Genomic DNA, 19,446 nt, shown 5'->3' on the forward strand with positions numbered 1-19,446 from the left:
GTTTTTTCAGGTAGGCTTTTTGAGGCAATCCTTAGTGTTTCCTCTGCTCTCCCAGTAACTGTGATGAAGCTTAGAGCAGAGAGTTTTGTTTTGGGAGTCTTGGGTCAGGCATGCAGACTAGCTAACACAGCTGAATGAGAGTAACCAGTGTTTGTGCTGGGGACAATGGCCTGAAAGAAAGAACACTGATACTAAAGCACCTATCCTGCTAGCGGATTTGCCCGCACCAAATCTTAACGTCACTCATGATAGTTCTCAAAGGATAAATTCACTGATTTATATTGATTTACAATTCCAGTCTACAAAGAAATTTAGTTCAGAAAACCCCAGATGCACAGCTTGGTCATCTCAACTGTCTCCCCATGCCTTCCATTAACTGTATACTTATACCCAGGGTTTGGGTGAGATTAGCTGCATTCACTCCTCTCAATGATTTGGCTGATTATTAATAGAATGTTTGAAGTAAGGCAAAAATAAGGTTCAAGCCCCTCAGTGTGCTGTGAGTTGATCTTAGACAAAAAGGCATCAGAATAGACAGCTTGGACTCGGTAGGGATGGGGAATAGGTGGAGTCATGGTCTAGGTTGCTGCCTTTCAGTGGATCAAACCTAGGGATGGAAGAGATGGAAGTCATTTCCCAGTAATGAAACTCTCACCATTGGAGATATTAAAAATTGACTGAGACGTGAAGTACTTGACTGAAAACTCGTATGGAAAGTTGAAATCTAGACCTGACAACGTCAGGTATACGGACCAGTTATGATTATTTCAATATAAAAAGGTCCAAAAGCTTAACTGACAATCCTACATTAATTGTCAGTGTAATTCTTTGCACACTCAGGATGTCCAGCAAGTGTTATTCAATTGGAAAAATCACATTTAATGATAGAGATGTTGTCATGAAAATGCGCAATCAGTGCCCACTTGCAACCAGTCAGCACTTCCTGTTAGAATCCTTGCTGATTTTTTCATTATTTTATCCTTTTTGTCATTTTAGTTTGGAGGGATAAATGTAAGCAGAGAGCTGAAGATGGCTTTTGACTGTGATCGGCAACTTGTTTTGAAATAAATAACAAGTTGTTATTTGCTTGAGAGGTTAGGCCTGAAAGTTAACTGCAGATCATCTTTTGTTACAAAGTGCTCCATAGATTTGTATTCTGGAGAGGCCTTGAGCTCAAGCAGATGTTGAACATTAACTGGGAGAGGCCAGAATCTGAACTGGTTTTTGGATCATGATTCAATCAGAAGGATAGTACCTGAAAAAGCAACAGAAGTTTGCTTCCTGGTTGTCCTCTCTTTATCAACTTAAAGTCCAAAGAACAGAATGTCATGAATTAAATGAATATTCCTCAGAGCCTACTAAATGCTATCTGTACACATCTGAGCCATTAGAAACCAAACAAGATATAATCGGTATGCTTGTGCTGTTATAGGAACCCCGCACTACCCGGTTCTACCTCCTTCCCAAGATCCACAAGCCTGACCACCCTGGCCGACCCATTGTCTCAGCATGCTCCTGCCCCACTGAACTCATCTCTACCTACCTCAACACTGTCCTATCCCCCCTAGGAATTCCCCACATACATTCGAGACACCACCCACGCCCTCCACCTCCTCCAAGACTTCCGTTTCCCCGGCCCCCAACGCCTCATTTTCACCATGGATATCCAATCCCTCTACACCTCCATCTGCCATGACCAGGGCCTCCAAGCCCTCCGTTTTTTCCTCTCCCGACGTCCCCAACAGTACCCTTCCACAGACACTCATTCGTTTGGCCGAACTGGTCCTCACCCTTAACAATTTCTCCTTTGAATCCTCCCACTTCCTCCAGACCAAAGGGGTAGCCATGGGCACACGTATGGGCCCCAGCTATGCCTGTCTCTTTGTTGGCTACGTAGAGCAGTTGATCTTCCGTAATTACACCGACACCACTCCCCACCTCTTCCTCCGCTACATTGATGACTGCATTGGCGCCACCTCGTGCTCCCGCGAGGAGGTTGAGCAATTCATCAACTTCACCAACACATTCCACCCTACCTTAAATTTACCTGGACCATCTCTGACACCTCCCTCCCCTTCCTGGACCTCTCCATCTCCATTAATGACGACCGACTTGACACTGACATTTTTTACAAACCCACAGCTACCTGGATTACACCTCTTCCCACCCTACCTCTTGCAAAAATGCCATCCGTATTCCCAAATCCTCCGCCTCTGCCGTATCTGCTCCCAGGAGGATCAGTTCCACCACAGAACACACCAGATGGCCTCCTTCTTTGGAGACCGCAATTTCCCTTCCCACATGGTTAAAGATGCCCTCCAACACATATCGTCCTCATCCCACCCTCAGACCCCACCCCTCAAACCGTAACAAGGACAGAACGCCCCTGGTGCTCACATTCTCCCACACCAACCTTTGCATAAACCAAATCATCCGCCGACATTTCCGCCACCTCCAAAAAGACCCCACCACCGGGGATATATTTCCCTCCCCACCCCTTTCCACCTTCTGCAAAGACCGCTCCCTCCGTGACTACCTGGTCAGGTCCACGCCCCCCTACAACACACCCTCCCATCCTGGCACCTTCCCCTGCCACCACAGGAACTGCAAAACCTGCGCCCACACTTCCTCTCTCACCTCCATCCAAGGCTCTAAAGGAGCCTTCCACATCCAAAGTTTTACCTGCACATCCACCAATATCATTTATTGCATCTGTTGCTCCCGATGCGGTCTCCTCTACATTCGGGAGACCGAATGCCTCCTAGCAGAGCGCTTTAGGGAACATCTCCGGGCCACCCACACCAATCAACCACATCGCCCTGTGGCCCAACATTTCAACTCCCCCTCCTACTCTGCCGAGGACATGGAGGTCCTGGGCCTCCTTCACTGCTGCTCCCTCACCACCAGACGCCTGGAGGAAGAATACCTCATCTTCTGCCTCGGAACACTTCAACCCCAGGGCATCAATGTGGACTTTAACAGTTTCCCTTCCCCCCCCACCTCACCCTAGTTCCAAACTTCCAGCTCAGCACTGTCCCCATGACTTGTCCTATCTATCTTCTTTTCTACCTATCCACTCCCCCCTCCCCCCACGAAGTCACCTCCATCCCCTCCCCCACTCACCGATTGTACTCTACGCTACTTTCTCCCCACCCCCACCCTCTTCTCACTTATCTCTCCACGCTTCAGGCTCTCTGCCTGTATTCCTGATGAAGGGCTTTTGCCCGAAATGTCAGTTTTACTGCTCCTCGGATGCTGCCTGAACTGCTGTGCTCTTCCAGCACCACTAATCCAGAATCTGTTATAGATGGAGTCTACTTAAGTGAAGTGGCCAATTATATTGCATTGTTTTTTTCCTTTCGATTTATTCCTTAACAGTTTTTCCAGTTTGAGTTTGAGAGAAAGTGGGGACTAGAGTTAAAGAGATTTGGTTTAAATCATGGGCATTAATTAGATTACTTGTGGTTTAACTTGGCTCTCTGAAGCTAATGAATTATTAAATCTTTTGTTTACACTATAAACCAGGCATCTAGTATCAGTTCTTCAGAAAGTCTGGTAATAGTTCAAAACTTTTGGTTCGGGACCATTGAGGTCAATTTTGAGGGTCAATGAGCACTTTAATGTATGTAGGTATAGGGAGGGAGACTTAATTTGGTCAGCTGTGTCTGTGCAATAATACTCGCTTGCACTATAATGTTGCTTTTTCCCTGGAATGGTCTTTTTTCCCCCAGTAGTACTTAAGTGCTATATTAGCAAATGGTGATAAAAAGAATTTGAAACATTTCTGCAATCAATTTTATTTTCTCCTTGCATGAATTAATTCCCTGGTTTTGACTGCTCCTAAATAAAAGTGATCCATCACCATAAAAGACTGCTCCCCATAAATTCACAAGGTAACTCTTAAAGGGCAAACTGCTTCCGTGATGCAAGTCATTTCCAACTTTTATCAGCATAGCGAGTTCCACCACGCCTTACAAATACACTGTTTAAAATAGATGTTCAAACTAGATGTGAAACTAAAAATAATATTTAAAAATTGTAAGCAGTCACAGTACTTCTAAGACAATTCAAACCTGCTTGACAGGTTGAGGAAGTGGTTATAAAGATATACAGGATTCTGGGCTTTATAAATAGAGGGACTGGTATACAAAAGCAAGGAAAGTATATTGAACCTTTCGAAAAGGTTTTTGCTGGAACCACAGCATTGTGTCCAATATCAGGCATTACATTTTAGAGGTGCAGAAAAATAATTACAGGAATAATTCCAGGAATGAGGTATTTAAATTACATGGATAGATTAGAGAAGCTTGTTGTTTTTTCCCTCCCTAACAGGTGAGAAAAAATTTGATGGAGGTGTTCAAAATTGAGGCAACCAGGGAGAATAGAGGGGAACTGTTCCTAGTGGTAAAAGGGTTCAAAAATCAGTGGACACCTAATACAAGATGATTTAACCAAGTGAAATGGGTAAAAACATCTTTGCACAGCAAGTGGTCAATATCACCTCCGTGGTAAAAACAAATTCAACTGGGACATTCATAAAGGAATTCAGCATGCATCGGAGAATTACAGGGATTGAATGGAGTTTCTCCTACAGAGAACTGGGACAGACAGTAAACTTAAGTGCCTCTTTCCATGCTTCAAGTAGTTTATAATTCTAATGAATTACAAAACTTGCAATATCCCTGGTGTTTATTTTTGATCTCTACAATTCATGATGCTCTTTCCTGCAAGTTTGTTCAAGTGGGTTCAAGTGCAGCTTTGGGCGAGTTTGTCTGGAGTTTGCATGTTCTCACAGTGTCTTCATGGGTTTCTGCTGGATGCTTCAGTTTCCTTCCACAGTCCAAAAATGTGCAGGTTAGATGGATTAGCAATAGTAAATGTGGGTTTTGGGATAGGGAGGGATGCCCTTTGGAGGCTCAGTGTAATCTCAAGAGCCAAATGACCTCTTTTCTGCACTGTAACAATTCTATTTACCATAGTTCACATAAAAACCCTACCACATATCCATTAAAAGGTATTCATAGTAAAATTTTGGATTGATACTTTTCTAGCTATATCTTCAATGGAAAGTGAAATGCTTCATGATATGTTCAAGTTGCTTTTGATCTAAAAGCCCCTTCTCTTACTTCTGAGATTAAACATTGTAACATTAAGTATTAACACGTTTTCTCTGAATGGAGCTGAATCAATGTATTCCTTAAAAATGAGTAGCTGCAATCCAGTAGATCCAAATTAACTAATAAAGCAACTAAGCAGTAATACATGTTTTGTGCATACCAGTTTTTTTTTTAAATTTAAAAAAATTCCTTTTTTTAGTGCATTTCCAGTCTACAATACCTGCATCAGATAAGACACCATTTGTTCCTTTTATTAATTTGTGCAGCATAAGTGTCACTAGCTGGCCAGCATTTATTGCTCATCCCTAGTCCCCTGAGGTGGTGTGGTGATGAGCTGCCCTCTTGAATCTGCAGTCCACCCCCAATGCCATTAGGGAGGGAATTTGTTTAGTGCCCACCTGCATCAAAATGGTATACAACAATAACATCCCTGAATATCTACGTTTTCTCCCATATCTCTGGACCAGGAGGCTAGGTTAAAGCCCCACCTTCTCCAGAGGGCTGGTAACAACATCTCTGAACAGGTTAATTAGAAAATATTTACATCTGTTGTCTTTAAATTCACAATCCAGTGACCCTGGCGCTGTGAGGCAGTGCAAACTACTGAGCCGCACTGCTGCCATCGATCCTATGATTAGAAATAAAAATATTGCACAGAATAAATGGTGCAGTAACCACAACTGTAGTAGTTTTAAAAAGGGAAAAGGTGTAGGAGTCCAAATCATATGCTGATGCCAATTTTATTATGGGTTAAGTGCAGAAACTTGTTGCAGCTCAGATGTGAAGAACATACTGTGCAGGAACAGTTTATTCAAGAGCCAACAATAAAATATTTTGGTGACATTAAACATTAGGCAATTGCTCAAGAATTTACCTACAAAGCTACATTTAGAATCAGCATCAATAAACAGCTTCAAAATTAGGTTTCACTAATTTGCAGTGACATATACAAAAGGTTAAACCATGCATTACTCTCACAGAATATTAACCTTAAGGAGGACATTACTCAATTAATGTTGGATCTGTAAACAAGTAGAAACACTTCTGTAATTGTATGAATCACTTCCACGTGAAATCCACCATTGCATTCCCTCATTGTTACTGGTGGACAAGCCCCATAAAAATGAAAAAAGAAACATGCTTACATGGAAGTAGTTTATCTGAGATTTCATTTCTGATGACTGCCTGGCAGTTGGAAAACCAACGATAACTGCATCATCATAGCTATTTCTGCATTGTTGTTCAGCGAGAAAGTGGATAAAACTGTTTCTCAGGTGGATATCTCCAGAGAGCTTTGCTACTTGAATTATTTTATCACTGAGGCTTCAGACCATGATGTGTCAAACATGGAATTTCATTAAACTAAAAGATCTTTCCTTTGGCAATGAAATTAGCTCATTTCTGTTGGATTTATGACACTACAGTGTTCACACTACAAGGAAAATAATAGTACTACTACTTCTGAAGATTTGAATAACTATCAGATTCCAGGTTCTAAAAGGATCTTCTTTGAGATCACAGTCAGCCGTATTGCCAGCACATCTCAATCCCTGCATCATGCATAATAGGTAGCAATTTCAAATGAAATTTGGCTTCTTGACATTGGAAAAATCAGTTCAGAAAGATCAAATCAACTGTAACAAATCCAAGCCTAGAGTTGCTATATGAAACACACCACAGTTTGACAGCTTTGTCATTCACACTTCACTTTAAATAAGAATGTAACACTAAAAAGGTGCAATGCTGCAGATGTACAGAACCACTGAGATGAAGTGTTACAAGAGTATACTCAGGAACTGCTAATAGTTGTACTTGGTAATTTGTAGGGAGCTTCTTTAACCACTGAAGATGTCTCATGTCCAACACATTGCACAGAATGCAAGTGGAAATCAGTTGTTTTTGTACTGTTCCATTGCTATGCAATTTGTTGCACTGAATAAGGAAATTGGATTTCACGAAAGTGCAACCATCACTAAGAGGTTATTCCTAATATAATATGAAATTCAGTTGGTTGGGAGCATGGAATGGATGAGGCAGTTATATTAGGGATATTAATAAAAATGTCAATTTAGCTACCTCATTCTGTTAGGTTCAATTATTGTCATCTAGGTTACTTGGAAGCATTCCTCTCAAGTCAGTTAAGTTAGAGATTCAATTCTAATCATAGACATGTGAAAATAACCCAGGCAGACTCAATAAACAATAGAACATAGAACAATACAGTGCAGAACAGGCCCTTCGACCCTTGATGTTGCACTGACCTGTGAAATATTCTCAGCTCGTCCCCCTACACTATCCCAAAATCATCCACGTGCTTATCTAAGGATTGTTAAATCTCCCTACTGCGGCTTAGTTGACTACATTAGCAGGTAGGGCATTCCACACCCTTACCACTCTCTGCGTAAAGAACCTGCCTCTGACATCTGTCTTAAATCTATCACCCCTCAATTTGCAGTTATGCCCCCTCATACATGTTATCATCATCATTCTAGGAAAAAGACTTTCACTATCTATCCTATCTAATCCTCTGATCATCTTGTATGTCTCTACCAAATCCCCTCTTAGCCTTCTTCTTTCCAATGAGAACAGGTTCAGGTCTCTCAGCCTTTCCTCATAAGACCTTCCCTCCAGGCAGCATACTGGTAAATCTCCTCTGCATTTTTTCCAATGCTTCCACATCCTTCCCGAAATATAGTGACCAGAATTGTACACAATATTCCAAGTGTGGCCGCACCAGCGTTTTGTATAGTTGCAGCATGATATTGCGGCTCTGGAACTCAATCCCTCTACGAATGAAAGCTAACACACCGTATGCCTTCTTAACAGCACTATCCACCTGGGTGGCAACTTTCGGGGATCTATGTACATGGACTCCAAGATCCCTCTGCACATCCACACCACCAAGAATCTTTCCATCCGACCCAGTATTCTGCCTTTGTTATTCTTCCCAAAGTGCATCACCTCACATTTAGTTGCACTGAGCTCCATTTGCCACCTCTCAGCCCAATTCTGCAGTATATCCAAGTCCCCCTGCAACCTGTAACATTCTTCCACACTGTCCACTACTCCACCGACTTTAGTGTAGTCTGCATATTTACTAATCCATCCACTTATGCCTGTGTCTAAGTCATTTTTATAAATGACAAACAGCAGTGGTCCCAAAACAGTTCCTTATGGCACACCACTAGTAACCGGACTCCAGACTAAATATTTTCCATCAACCACCACTCGCTGCCTTCTTTCAAAAAGCCAGTTTCTAATCCAAACTGCAACATCACCCTCAATTCCATGTCTCTGCATTTTCTCCCACAGCCTAGCATGTGGAACCTTATCAAAGGCTTTACTGAAGTCCATGTATACCACGTCAACTATCCTACCCTTATCTACTAAGTGAGCATTCAATCATTAGAAACATTTTTCAAATAAAACATTAAACCAAAACCTCATTTACCTACTTGTAAACCTAAAATTGCTTCAGGGCTTGCAAAGTTCTTGATGCCCCGTTAACTTTCTTCCCTTAACCAATGCCACCAAAAACACATTATCTGGCCATTCCTTCACTGTTGTTCACAGGATCTTGCTTTGTATAACACGACTGCTATGATTCCCAAAATAACAATGACATCTAATGGGTTATCTTTGAAGGACAAAATATTTTAAAGATATCGAGAGAAAAAAAAAGTGTTCAGTTTCATATAAATGCAGGTTCTTTATTATCACTCAACCTCAAGGGTGTAACTTGAAACTTTTTAGATTACATTACAGTGTGGAAACAGGCCCTTCGGCCCAAGTCCACACCGACCCGCCACCCACCCATACCCCTAACCTAACACTACGGGCCATTTAGTATGGCCAATTCACCTGACCTGCACATCTTTGGACTGTAGGAGGAAACCGGAGCACCCGGAGGAAACCCACGCAGACACGGGGAGAACATGCAAACTCCACACAGTCAGTTGCCTGAGGCAGGAATTGAACCCCGGACTCTGGCGCTGAGGCAGCAGTGCTAACCACTGGGCCACCGTGCCGTTTAACTTTGTTAAACTCAGTTCACTGACACAGCTTGGCTTAGAAGATGCTCGATTAAATATGGTTGAATATGCAAACAGAAACAGATAAAGTCTCTGTAAATAAAAACTGTAATCCTATTTTACTGAAGTGGCTTGAACAATAACAAACAAGCTATGATATCCTTGAAATCTACTTTAATTATCCCTGTAACTTTTAAACAAACTTTCTTTGTTCCCAAAGTTCCCAATTATAATCTATTTGTTTGCAGTCTTAGGCAGTTGAACGAAGCACCATCCTCAATGCCTCTCCAGTGTTATCCACTTGAGTGGGACTACACTTGTTTGATTTCATTTTCATCCATTTAATTGCAGGCAGGATATTATCTGTAACGGCAGTTCTACTTCTGTATAGATATTTCTGCTGCTTCCAAGAATCTATTCCGGGGCCCCTTATTTCTTGTTGAAATATTGAACATATAAAAAAAAAACAGAATTACGGATATGATGTTACACCCACCTTTACATCAGCAGTAACTTTCTCTACTCCATGTGCTACAGTGCCAGGCTTCTGGTCTGAAATTCAGTACTGGATAAGAAGATCTGTCCAATTCAATGCCAGAAATTAAAACCTATTGCTTTCCATAACCATCACAAATCTGCTCACGAACCACAAACTCCACATCGCCTTCCCCAGCAATTATCGGAGGTTGAGCCAGATTGTTTCCAACTCTGTCATATTTTAGGACCAAGTTGAGCTTCTGATCTCATAGCCACATCATCACTAAGAATGCCTATTTCCTACTCTTAAAAAGTTGTTTAATGCTGTACTAGGGGGCGGCACGGTGGCTCAATGGTTAGCACTACTGCCTCACAGCACGAGGGTCCCAGATTCGATTCCAGTCTTGGGTGACTGTCTGTGTGGAGTTTGCACATTCTCCCCATGTCAACGTGGGCACCCTCCGGGTACTCCGGTTTCCTCCCACAGTCCAAAGATGTGAGAGTCAGGTGAATTGGCCATGCAAAATTGCCCGTAGTGTTAGGTGCATTAGATGGAGGGAAATGAGTCTGGGTGGTTACTCTTTGGAGGGTCGGTGTGGACTAGTTGGGCCGAAGGGCCTGTTTCCACACTGTAGGGAATCTAATCTATTCTAACCTCGATTCATTAGCTGTCGAAACCCTTTTTGATGCTTTTGTTATCTCTAGACTTGACTATTTCAATTCACTCATGCCAAATTCCTACATTTTCCCATCATAAACTTTAGATCATCCAGAACTCTGCTGTTGATGTTAAATTTTCAAGAAATTCAATTCACCCATCAGCCCTGCACACGTGAACTCACATGGCTCACAGGTGGGCAATATGACAATTATAAAATTCGCATCCTCATTTTCAAATACTTCCATGGTCGGGCTCCTCAATCTCTATTTTCTTCCAGAACCACAGTGGAATTTCTGCATTCATCTAATGCTGGTCTCTTGAACATCAAGTTAACTGCTCTACAATTTGTGGCCATGCTTTCAACTGCTGTGGTGCTAGTCCACCTTTCACTTCTCCTTTAAGCCACCACTCAAACCCTGTCCCTTCAACTAAGCTTGTGGCTATTTAACCTAATATCAATTATCATGGTATGGTTCAGTGTCAAATTTCTAAAAGTGCTGTGGGACATTTTATATCAGTGGGACTAAATAAAATAAGTTGCTGTTCTTGAGAAAATATTTACTACAGTGAACAGATGTTTATAATTAAACATAGTCATCTACATCAATGGTTTTTAGAGCCCCTGTGATGCAATGGTAATGTCTCCACTTCTAGGCCAGGAGGCATGGGTTCAATGCCACCTTCTCCTAAACAGGATGATTAGAAAATATCCAGAATATTGGTGTCGCCATGAATTCTGCATAGCCTGTGCAGAAATTCCCCATTGGTGTGTAAGCAGTACAATGGAGGCCAGTCAAAACATATTCCAACACAACAATTATGCTTCAACAGTTGCTCACAGACAGTCCAGATCAGCTTTGAACACTGCAAACATTTCCAAAACTAACTTTCATTAGGAGTGTTTATTTGCCAATAAAGTGAAAATCAATATAGAAGCATTTTTCTTGCTAAATCAAACAAGTATCTTTACAAAGCAGGAGAGGAACAGCAATAAATACAGTTGTCAAACAAGACTGAACTTCTGGCCTCCTGTTCAACTTGTAAGGGAAAAAGAGGGTAGTTCCAATATTAGTCTTAAAAATAAGAAAAGAATTTAAAAATCAATTTCGAGTGAGTGACAAGTTTTTGATGTTTATTTGATACCCTTCACAGATGTCTGCAATTTCAAAGCATAAACTAAAAGGAAAATAAAGGGGTCACAACTATTTTCAACACAATTAAAACCCTGCAACATAACCTTCATCAGCTACTTTTATTCCAAGTACATGCCCTTCTCGAGTTGCCAGATGCAGAACAACTAATTTTTCCTTGTGTGCACTTACTGGTTTCTCATTTGCAATAGTAGCTGAAGTCTAGATCATAGATTCAGATTCCCTACCTTGTGCAGAGAGGCCTTTCGGCCATCAAGTCTGTACAAACCCACCAAAGAGTATCCCTGCGAGATCCACTCCCCTACCCTTTTCTCATAACCCTGCATTTGCCCTCTTTGTTGCTAAATAAAATTCATAATATCAAAAAAAAAGGTTAAATAAAGCTTACCGTTTTGGTATGTTGGCAGAAATCTAGTAAATTGACACTCCAAGCAAAAAGAACTTGAGGAATTAGAGACATACCAATTCATATTTGCAAAATAATACTGTATCAGCATCAACAAGAATAAACAGTGTCAAACATACCAAATACCTGATGAGAGAGATTTACTCCAGGGTGTAGCATAAAACAATAATATCTATTCTTACAGTGCTCGCTCAACTTGATTTTTCAAGAACAGACTCAAGCTTTCATGAATTTCAGCCAGCTTAATGCAAGTGGTAGGTTGATTCAGGTGCCATGAATTTGAGAGTGTATTGTACAAAAACAGCTAAATCATGAAAATTAAAAATTACCAATGTTGATTGAAACAAGAGAATGAGAACCAGAGTTGGCAAACAAAACAGAGTACACGAGTAAGACAAATCAAAAGATGCTTTGCTGAAACACTTTACAGGCAATTAAATACTTTGAAGTACAGTTTTATCTTACAAGTAACCAACAAAGCTACCAATTTATACCCTAGCCAGATCCCAGTCATTTTAAAGATTGCAACCTCATGACAAGATGAAACAATAGTAAGGTGTTTCTTAAATAAAATGCTTTTACTTCAAAACTAGAAATACCATTAAGTTTATTATTGACAGAGAAACAACAGTCAGGCCACAGAGAATTAACATTCCTGTGCATCTTAATGAAATAAAACAAAATAGTCAGCTCCAACAGGAAAGGAACCTTTCACACTATAAAGCCGAGATTATGCAGCTCTTGATCCCATATGACCTTCTGACTTAGTGGCAAGACCCACAATTAAGTTACAAATACAGTGCTTCCTAAATTTTCTCTGCCTGTGACTTCATTTTGACCCTTGAAAATTGTCATGACCCTGTCAGAGCAGACACAGGAGGGAGAATCTGGGAAATTGAGGGGAGGGGGCAGAACTATACTGCAGCCAATACTGCCCCTGAACTTATAACTCCAAACTTTGACTAGCTACCCCACTTCAAGTGCTGACTCCCACTCTGGGTAACCCTGGACAAATGGAACAGATAAAGGCCTGATGACTTTCAGATAAAGTGTGAATTAAAATCAGTACAAAATAAACTTGCCCTCCTTGTAACAAATGATTCTACAACATTCAAGAATATATCTGTATCAGTTATGAACTCTTGCAAATGTTCTGAATAGATTCTTCCCTCAGCCACCAAAAACTTAAATTGGAATTACACTTTGTCCTTTCATTAATTGTGACACCTTTCCAGTACAGACTGGCAAACACCTACAAAATAAGTTTTTCTTAAGTATTTAAATGTTCAGGAAAGACTTTGGGAAATTGCAAGGGCCTCAAACACATGCCAGTTCTTTGTCATTCAACATTGACTAGTTTTGTACAAGTGCTCAGAATTTCCACTACTGCAGGTTCCCCATGGGAGATTGATTAGTAAGGTTAGATCTCATGGAAAACAGGGAAAACTAGCCATTTGGATACAGAACTGGCTCAAAGATAGAAGACAGAGGGTGGTGGTGGAGGGTTGTTTTTCAGACTTGAGGCCTGTGACCAGTGGAGTGCCACAAGGATCGGTGCTGGGCCCTCTACTTTTTGTCATTTACATAAATGATTTGGATGCGAGCATAACAGGTACAGTTAGTGGACACCAAAATTGGAGGTGTAGTGGACAGCGAAGAGGGTTACCTCAGATTACAACAGGATCTGGACCAGATGGGCCAATGGGCTGAGAAGTGGCAGATGGAGTTTAATTCAGATAAATGTGAGGTGCTGCATTTTGGGAAAGCAAATCTTAGCAGGACTTATACACTTAATGGTAAGGTCCTAGGGAGTGTTGCTGAATAAAGAGACCTTGGAGTGTAGGTTCATAGCTCCTTGAAAGTGGAGTCACAGGTAGATAGGATAGTGAAGGTGTATGGTATGCTTTCCTTTATTGGTCAGAGTATTGAGTACAGGAGTTGGGAAGTCATGTTGCGGCTGTACAGGACATTGTGTTAGGCCACTTTTGGAATATTGTGTGCAATTTTGGTCTCCTTCCTATCAGAAAGATGTTGTGAAACTTGAAAGGGTTCAGAAAAGATTTACAAGGATGTTGCCAGGGTTGGAGGATCTGAGCTACAGGGAGAGGCTGGAGCTGTTTTCCCTGGAGCATCGGACACTGAGGGGTGACCTTATAGAGGTTTACAAAATTCTGAGGGGCATGGAAAGGATAAATAGACAGTCTTTTCCCTGGGATGGGGAGTCCAGAACTAGAGGGCATAGGTTTAGGGTGAGAGGGGAATGATATAAAAGAGACCTAAGGAACAACATTTTCACGCAGAGGGTGGTATGTGTATGGAATGAACTGCCAGAGGATGTGGTGGAGGCTGGTACAATTGCAACATTTAAAAGGCATTTGGATGGGTATATGAATAGGAAGGGTTTGGAGGGATATGGGCCGGGTGCTGGCAGGTGGAACTAGATTGGGTTGGGATATCTGGTCGGCATGGATGGGTTGGACCGAAGGGTCTGTTTCCATGCTGTACACCTCTACGACTCTATATACATGGAAGATCGATTAAAAATGTTCATAGTGGGGGATAGGACAAAGTTTCCTCACTTAGTCAGGAAAAGAAAGGCCCAGTACTTCAACACTCAACTGCTCTTCCTGGCAGATCAATTAAGCAGCAGCATTAATCCCAAGTGTGCAAATTCTACACAAATTCAGGACAGCATGGATGGGGAGGCTGCATTCTTAAAAGGCAGGCAGACCGACAGTCAGGTTCTTGAATAGTAATGGAATCAAAGGATTTGGGGAGAAGGCTGAATGAGGTTGAGAATATCTCAGCTACGGCAGAGCAGACTCAAAGGGGCCAAATGGCTTAATTCTGCACCTGTATCTTATTCAGAAAAAAAACGATTCAATTTCCCTCAACATTGCTCACTCATTAATATTTCATACAATGCTTAAGTGAAAAGACATCGATATGATTGCAACATTGCTGCAAGTGTGGAAAAAAGCCAAGCCAGCAAATTTGTGTTATTCAACACATCTAAGTACAACTTTCATGCAGTAAATAACAACAGCTTTTTGAAAAAGTGAAAGTACTAAGTTACTAAGTGTACTACACAGCACACACTTTATAAGTGGTTGAAATTGTACAATATCAAATTACAGCACAGTTATTTGTACTTACAGAAGATTGATTTCATTCTGTGAAATAACCGCATTTTCTGAGAAATAAGGGGTCATCTTCACGCAACAGCAAGAACACCAGCTCCCCACCTCTGCTTTGCCTTCACTCAAGATAGCGTCCAAAGTCATTTGGAGACTCAGCTTTGGGTGCACACTTTATATATACTTCTAAAGAGAGCTATCTTTACTTTCAAAATGAACCTCAATAAACGAGCCCATTTAAATTGTTAAAATCAAACCAGAGGTCGTTAAGGTTTTGGAGAACTGGAGGTCAAATCGGTTGAAGGAGTTAACCCACAGGACGAACAAGCGCCGTCTGGGTTTTGGAGGAGGACTGGATTATTTTGTCCCACAGAGTGTAAGCGAAAGAGCACCGCTGTGAAGAGTGGTTTTCGGATATGCTCAGCCCTGAACTGTGGTTCTGGCAACGCTGCCGTGATGCAGTTCCAATCAGGAAAACGCGTCAAATTCCGGACAAATCACATGGGTCATTGGCTCATTCTGAAGCTTGTTGGAGATTGGATTGGTAGAATCTCCAATTCTTTCCTCTTAACCTATTCACTCCTATTCCGCTCTCAGTTGTTGCGAGCTTCCCCTCGATCTTTGGTCTGTGTAGAAAGCCCACGCTGATCTTACTATTTATCCGGCTCTGGTTTCCTGGTCAGCTGCGCACTTCCTCCACTGAGTTTATCAGACGGAGAAGCAGTGGTTGTGCAACCGTCACACAATCGCGAAAAAAAGCTCGAGAGAGAGAGAAAAGAAAATTCCCCCTCCCCCCGATTTCCCGGTGTCAGATTTATCACAGAATAGTCACTTCGAGCCAAAATATTACCTTTTGATTTTTCCAGTACTGTAGTTCCTATGCTATCGGGATAATGGACGTGTAGCTACTTTCCACGAAAATTCATGTTTTCAATAGATTAATATGGTTCAATAGTACGTAACTCAAACAAAAAAACCACGTTCGTCTGACAACATTCCACGAGGACGACGACAAATGTCCCACGGAACTTCATGCCCACATTTTTCTTCACCTCTGCTTGGACATCTTGCTAATGACCAAGTGGAGATAAAAATCCAAATATCAAATACTGGGAACTGAAACTACCCTTTACCTCAATATTCTATTTCATTTATCTTGATGTAGCAAATTTACACTTATAAAAAAAAGTTTCTGGCTTTCCTAAAAATGTAGTGAGCAAATACATTGACTAGTATGGTTATGATTGATAAGTAGAGCTTGTGTATATAATCTGTAAACTGCATTTATTGAGAACACTGATGGAGACTTGGTGCTTACTAATCACTCTGGAGTATGAACGCTGTAGCAATGGGAGAGTGGCATAGAGGCAGGTGTGGAATCATTGGAAGCTGTACCCACTGGATTGTACACAAGCAGCTGAGACCATATATAGTGCTTTCAAAATATTTCTCACTGTGACCCCATAGTGAGGCCTGATAATCGCAGTGACCTCAGTGAGAAGGGAGAGGTTAGAAACAGGAGAGGAGAGATCATACTGCTTGGAGTTTTTTTTATAGGCCTCCGCAGAGTTCCAGGGAGGTGGAAGAGAGGATTAGCAAAATTATTCTGGGTAGGAGTGAAAGGAACAGGGTGGTCATTACAGAAGACTTTAACTTCCCAACATTGACTGGAAATGCTATAACTCTAGTACGTCAGATGGATCAGTTTTTGCCCGATGTGTACAGGAGGGTTTCCTGACTGTATGTCAAAGGGCCGACAAGAGGGGAGGCCACACTGGATCTGGTACTTGGTAATGAACCAGGCCAGGTGTTTGATTTAGTTATAGGTAGCACTTTGGAGAGAATGACCATAAGCAAGAATTAGGATGCATAGAATGGGGTAGCAAAATGCAGGGGATGTAGACAATAGAAATGTGGAGCTAGTTTAAGGAACAGACATTGCGTGCCCTTGATAGGCATGTCCCTGTCAGACAGGGAGGAATAATAAGGTAAGGGAACCATGGTTTACTACAGAAATTGCATCTCTTGTTAAGAAGAAGAAGGAGGCTTATGTGTTGATGAGGCAAGATGGTTCAGATGAGGCAATGAAGAATTACAGATCAGCTAGGAAGGATTTAAAGAGAGAGAGTTAAGAAGAGCAAAGAGAGGACACGAGCAGTCCTTAGCAAATAGAATAAAGGAGAATCCTAAAGCTTTCTATAGGTATGTGAGGAATAAAAGGATGATTAGGGTAGGAGTAGGGCCAGTCAAAGATAGGAAGTTGAGTGTGGACCCTATGGAGATCGTAGAGGTGCTAAACGAACATTTCTCATCGGTTTTCACTCAGGAAAAGGAGAATATTGTAGAGGAGAAAAATGAGGTAGGAGGAGATATTAGACTAGAAAAGATCAAGGTTAGTTACGAACAGGTGTTATCAATTCTAGGAAGAGTGAAACTGGACAAGGCCCCTGGGCTGGATGGGACTTATCAGATGATTCTCTGGGAAGCTAGGGAAGAGCCTTTGGCTTTGATATTTGAGTCATCATTGTCTACAGGTTTAGTACCAGAGGACTGGAGGATTGCAAATGTTGTGCCCTTGTTCAAGAAGGGCAGAAGAGATGACCCAGGTAATTATAGACCAGTGAGCCTTACGTCTGTTGTAGGAAAGGCTTTGGAAAGGATTATAAGATTTATAATCATCTAGCAAGCAACAAATTGATTTCGGATAGTCAACATGGTTTTGTCAAGGGCAGGTCATGTCTCACAAACCTCACTGAGTTTTTTGAGAAGGTGACCAAGCATGTAGATGAGGGTAGGGCAGTTGATGTGGTATACATGGACTTCAGTAAAGCCTTTGATAAGGTTCCACATGGTAGGCTGTGGGAGAAAATGCAGAGGCATGCAATTGAGGGTGATTTAGCAATTTGGATTAGAAACTGGCTTTTTGAAAGAAGGCAGTGAGTAGTGTTTGATGGAAAATGTTCAGTCTGGAGTCTGGTTACTAGTGGTGTGCTACAAGGATCTGTTTTGGGACCACTGCTGTTTGTCATTTTTATAAATGACTTAGACGCAGGCATAGGTGGATGGATTAGTAAATTTGCAGACGACACTAAAGTCGGAGTAGTGGACAGTTTGGAAGAAGGTTACAGGGGGACTTGGATAAATTGCAGAATTGGACTGAGAGGTGGCAAATGGAGTTCAATGCAGCTAAATGTGAGGTGATGCACTTTGGGAAGAATAACAGGAAGGCAGAGTACTGGGTCAATGGAAAGATTCGTGGTAGTGTGGATGTGCAGAGGGATCTTGGAGTCCATATACATAGATCCCTGAAAGTTGCCACCCAGGTGGATAGTGCTGTTAAGAAGGCATACGGTGTGTTAGCTTTCATTCGTAGAGGGATTGAGTTCCAGAGCCGCAATATCATGCTGCAACTATACAAAACGCTGGTGCGGCCACACTTGGAATATTGTGTACAATTCTGGTCACTATATTTCGGGAAGGATGTGGAAGCATTGGAAAAGATGCAGAGGAGATTTACCAGGATGTTGCCTGATCTGGAGGGAAGGTCTTATGAGGAAAGGCTGAGAGACTTGAACCTGTTCTCATTGGCAGGAAGAAGTCTAAGAGGGGATTTGATAGAAACATACAAGATGATCAGAGGATTAGAAAGGGTAGACAGTGAAAGTCTTTTTCCTAGGATGATGACGTCAGCTTGTAGGAGGAGGCATAACTGCAAATTGAGGGGTGATAGATTTAAGACAGATGTCAGAGGCAGGTTCTTTACCAGAGAGTGGTACGGGTGTGGAATGCCCTACCTGCTAATGTAGTCAACTCAGCCACATTAGGGAGATTTAAACAATCCTTAGATAAGCACGTGGATGATTTTGGGATCGTGTAGGGGGACAAGCTGAGAATAGGGCCAAAAGGCCTGTTCTACACTGTATTGTTCTATGTTCTATGAAAGTGGGATTCAGTGCTTGTTGGAAACCTCAAGAGCTCAGTTTTTTTTTGGAGCAAAGAACCATCTCATGAGAATACAAAAAGAGTGTCCTCTTGTACAAGTAAAGGAGTTCACCAATTTTGCAATAATTATTGAAGAATCCAACTCTTCCCTATCGCTAGAAAAACAACTTACAACCATATCCTTCTGAACCACTTACTGCAACATTTCGACCATGATCTGCTACCACTGAGTCAGAACAGCTTCAGAGAAAAGTGAATGTAATATTGATATGGTGTTTTCAGTAGGACAGCTCCAAAACAATACCAAGAATAGGACATGGAATTGATTGATCTGACCAACGTCTTTGTAGCACAGTCAATCGCAAAGGCCTTAGGAAATAGGGAAGTAGGCTTTGAAAATTCCACAAAGGCATTCTCGCACATTTCTTGAATAATGATGAAGGTTCTCTGATCCAGTCTAAGTCACTAATAGTTAAAAAGGGCTGCATTCAAATGTCAACCTTCTTCAGCATATTTTTCTCCAC

General features: G+C 41.6%; 1 protein-coding gene across 3 annotated transcripts in view; it reads right to left on the minus strand.

Moving 5' to 3' along the window:
* The window catches only part of LOC122564001 (protein phosphatase Slingshot homolog 2), a 170,071-nt gene that overhangs the window by 73,658 nt on the left and 76,967 nt on the right, over positions 1-19,446 (minus strand). The window contains exon 1 of one of the 3 annotated variants that reach the window (XM_043718417.2): positions 15,000-15,634. The exons of 1 other annotated variant lie outside the window; for it this stretch is intronic. In XM_043718417.2, coding sequence (XP_043574352.2) covers positions 15,000-15,127 — 128 coding nt within the window. In that variant the 5' untranslated portion in view covers positions 15,128-15,634. Of the gene's footprint in view, positions 1-14,999; positions 15,635-19,446 lie in introns of those variants that run through there. One more of the 3 variants, XM_043718416.2, reaches the window with a different exon arrangement.

Source organism: Chiloscyllium plagiosum, unplaced genomic scaffold, assembly GCF_037043375.1.
Source record: "Chiloscyllium plagiosum isolate Xiang-an unplaced genomic scaffold, Cpla_swu_hap1 HiC_scaffold_31, whole genome shotgun sequence".
Classification (NCBI taxonomy): Eukaryota; Metazoa; Chordata; class Chondrichthyes; order Orectolobiformes; family Hemiscylliidae; genus Chiloscyllium; species Chiloscyllium plagiosum.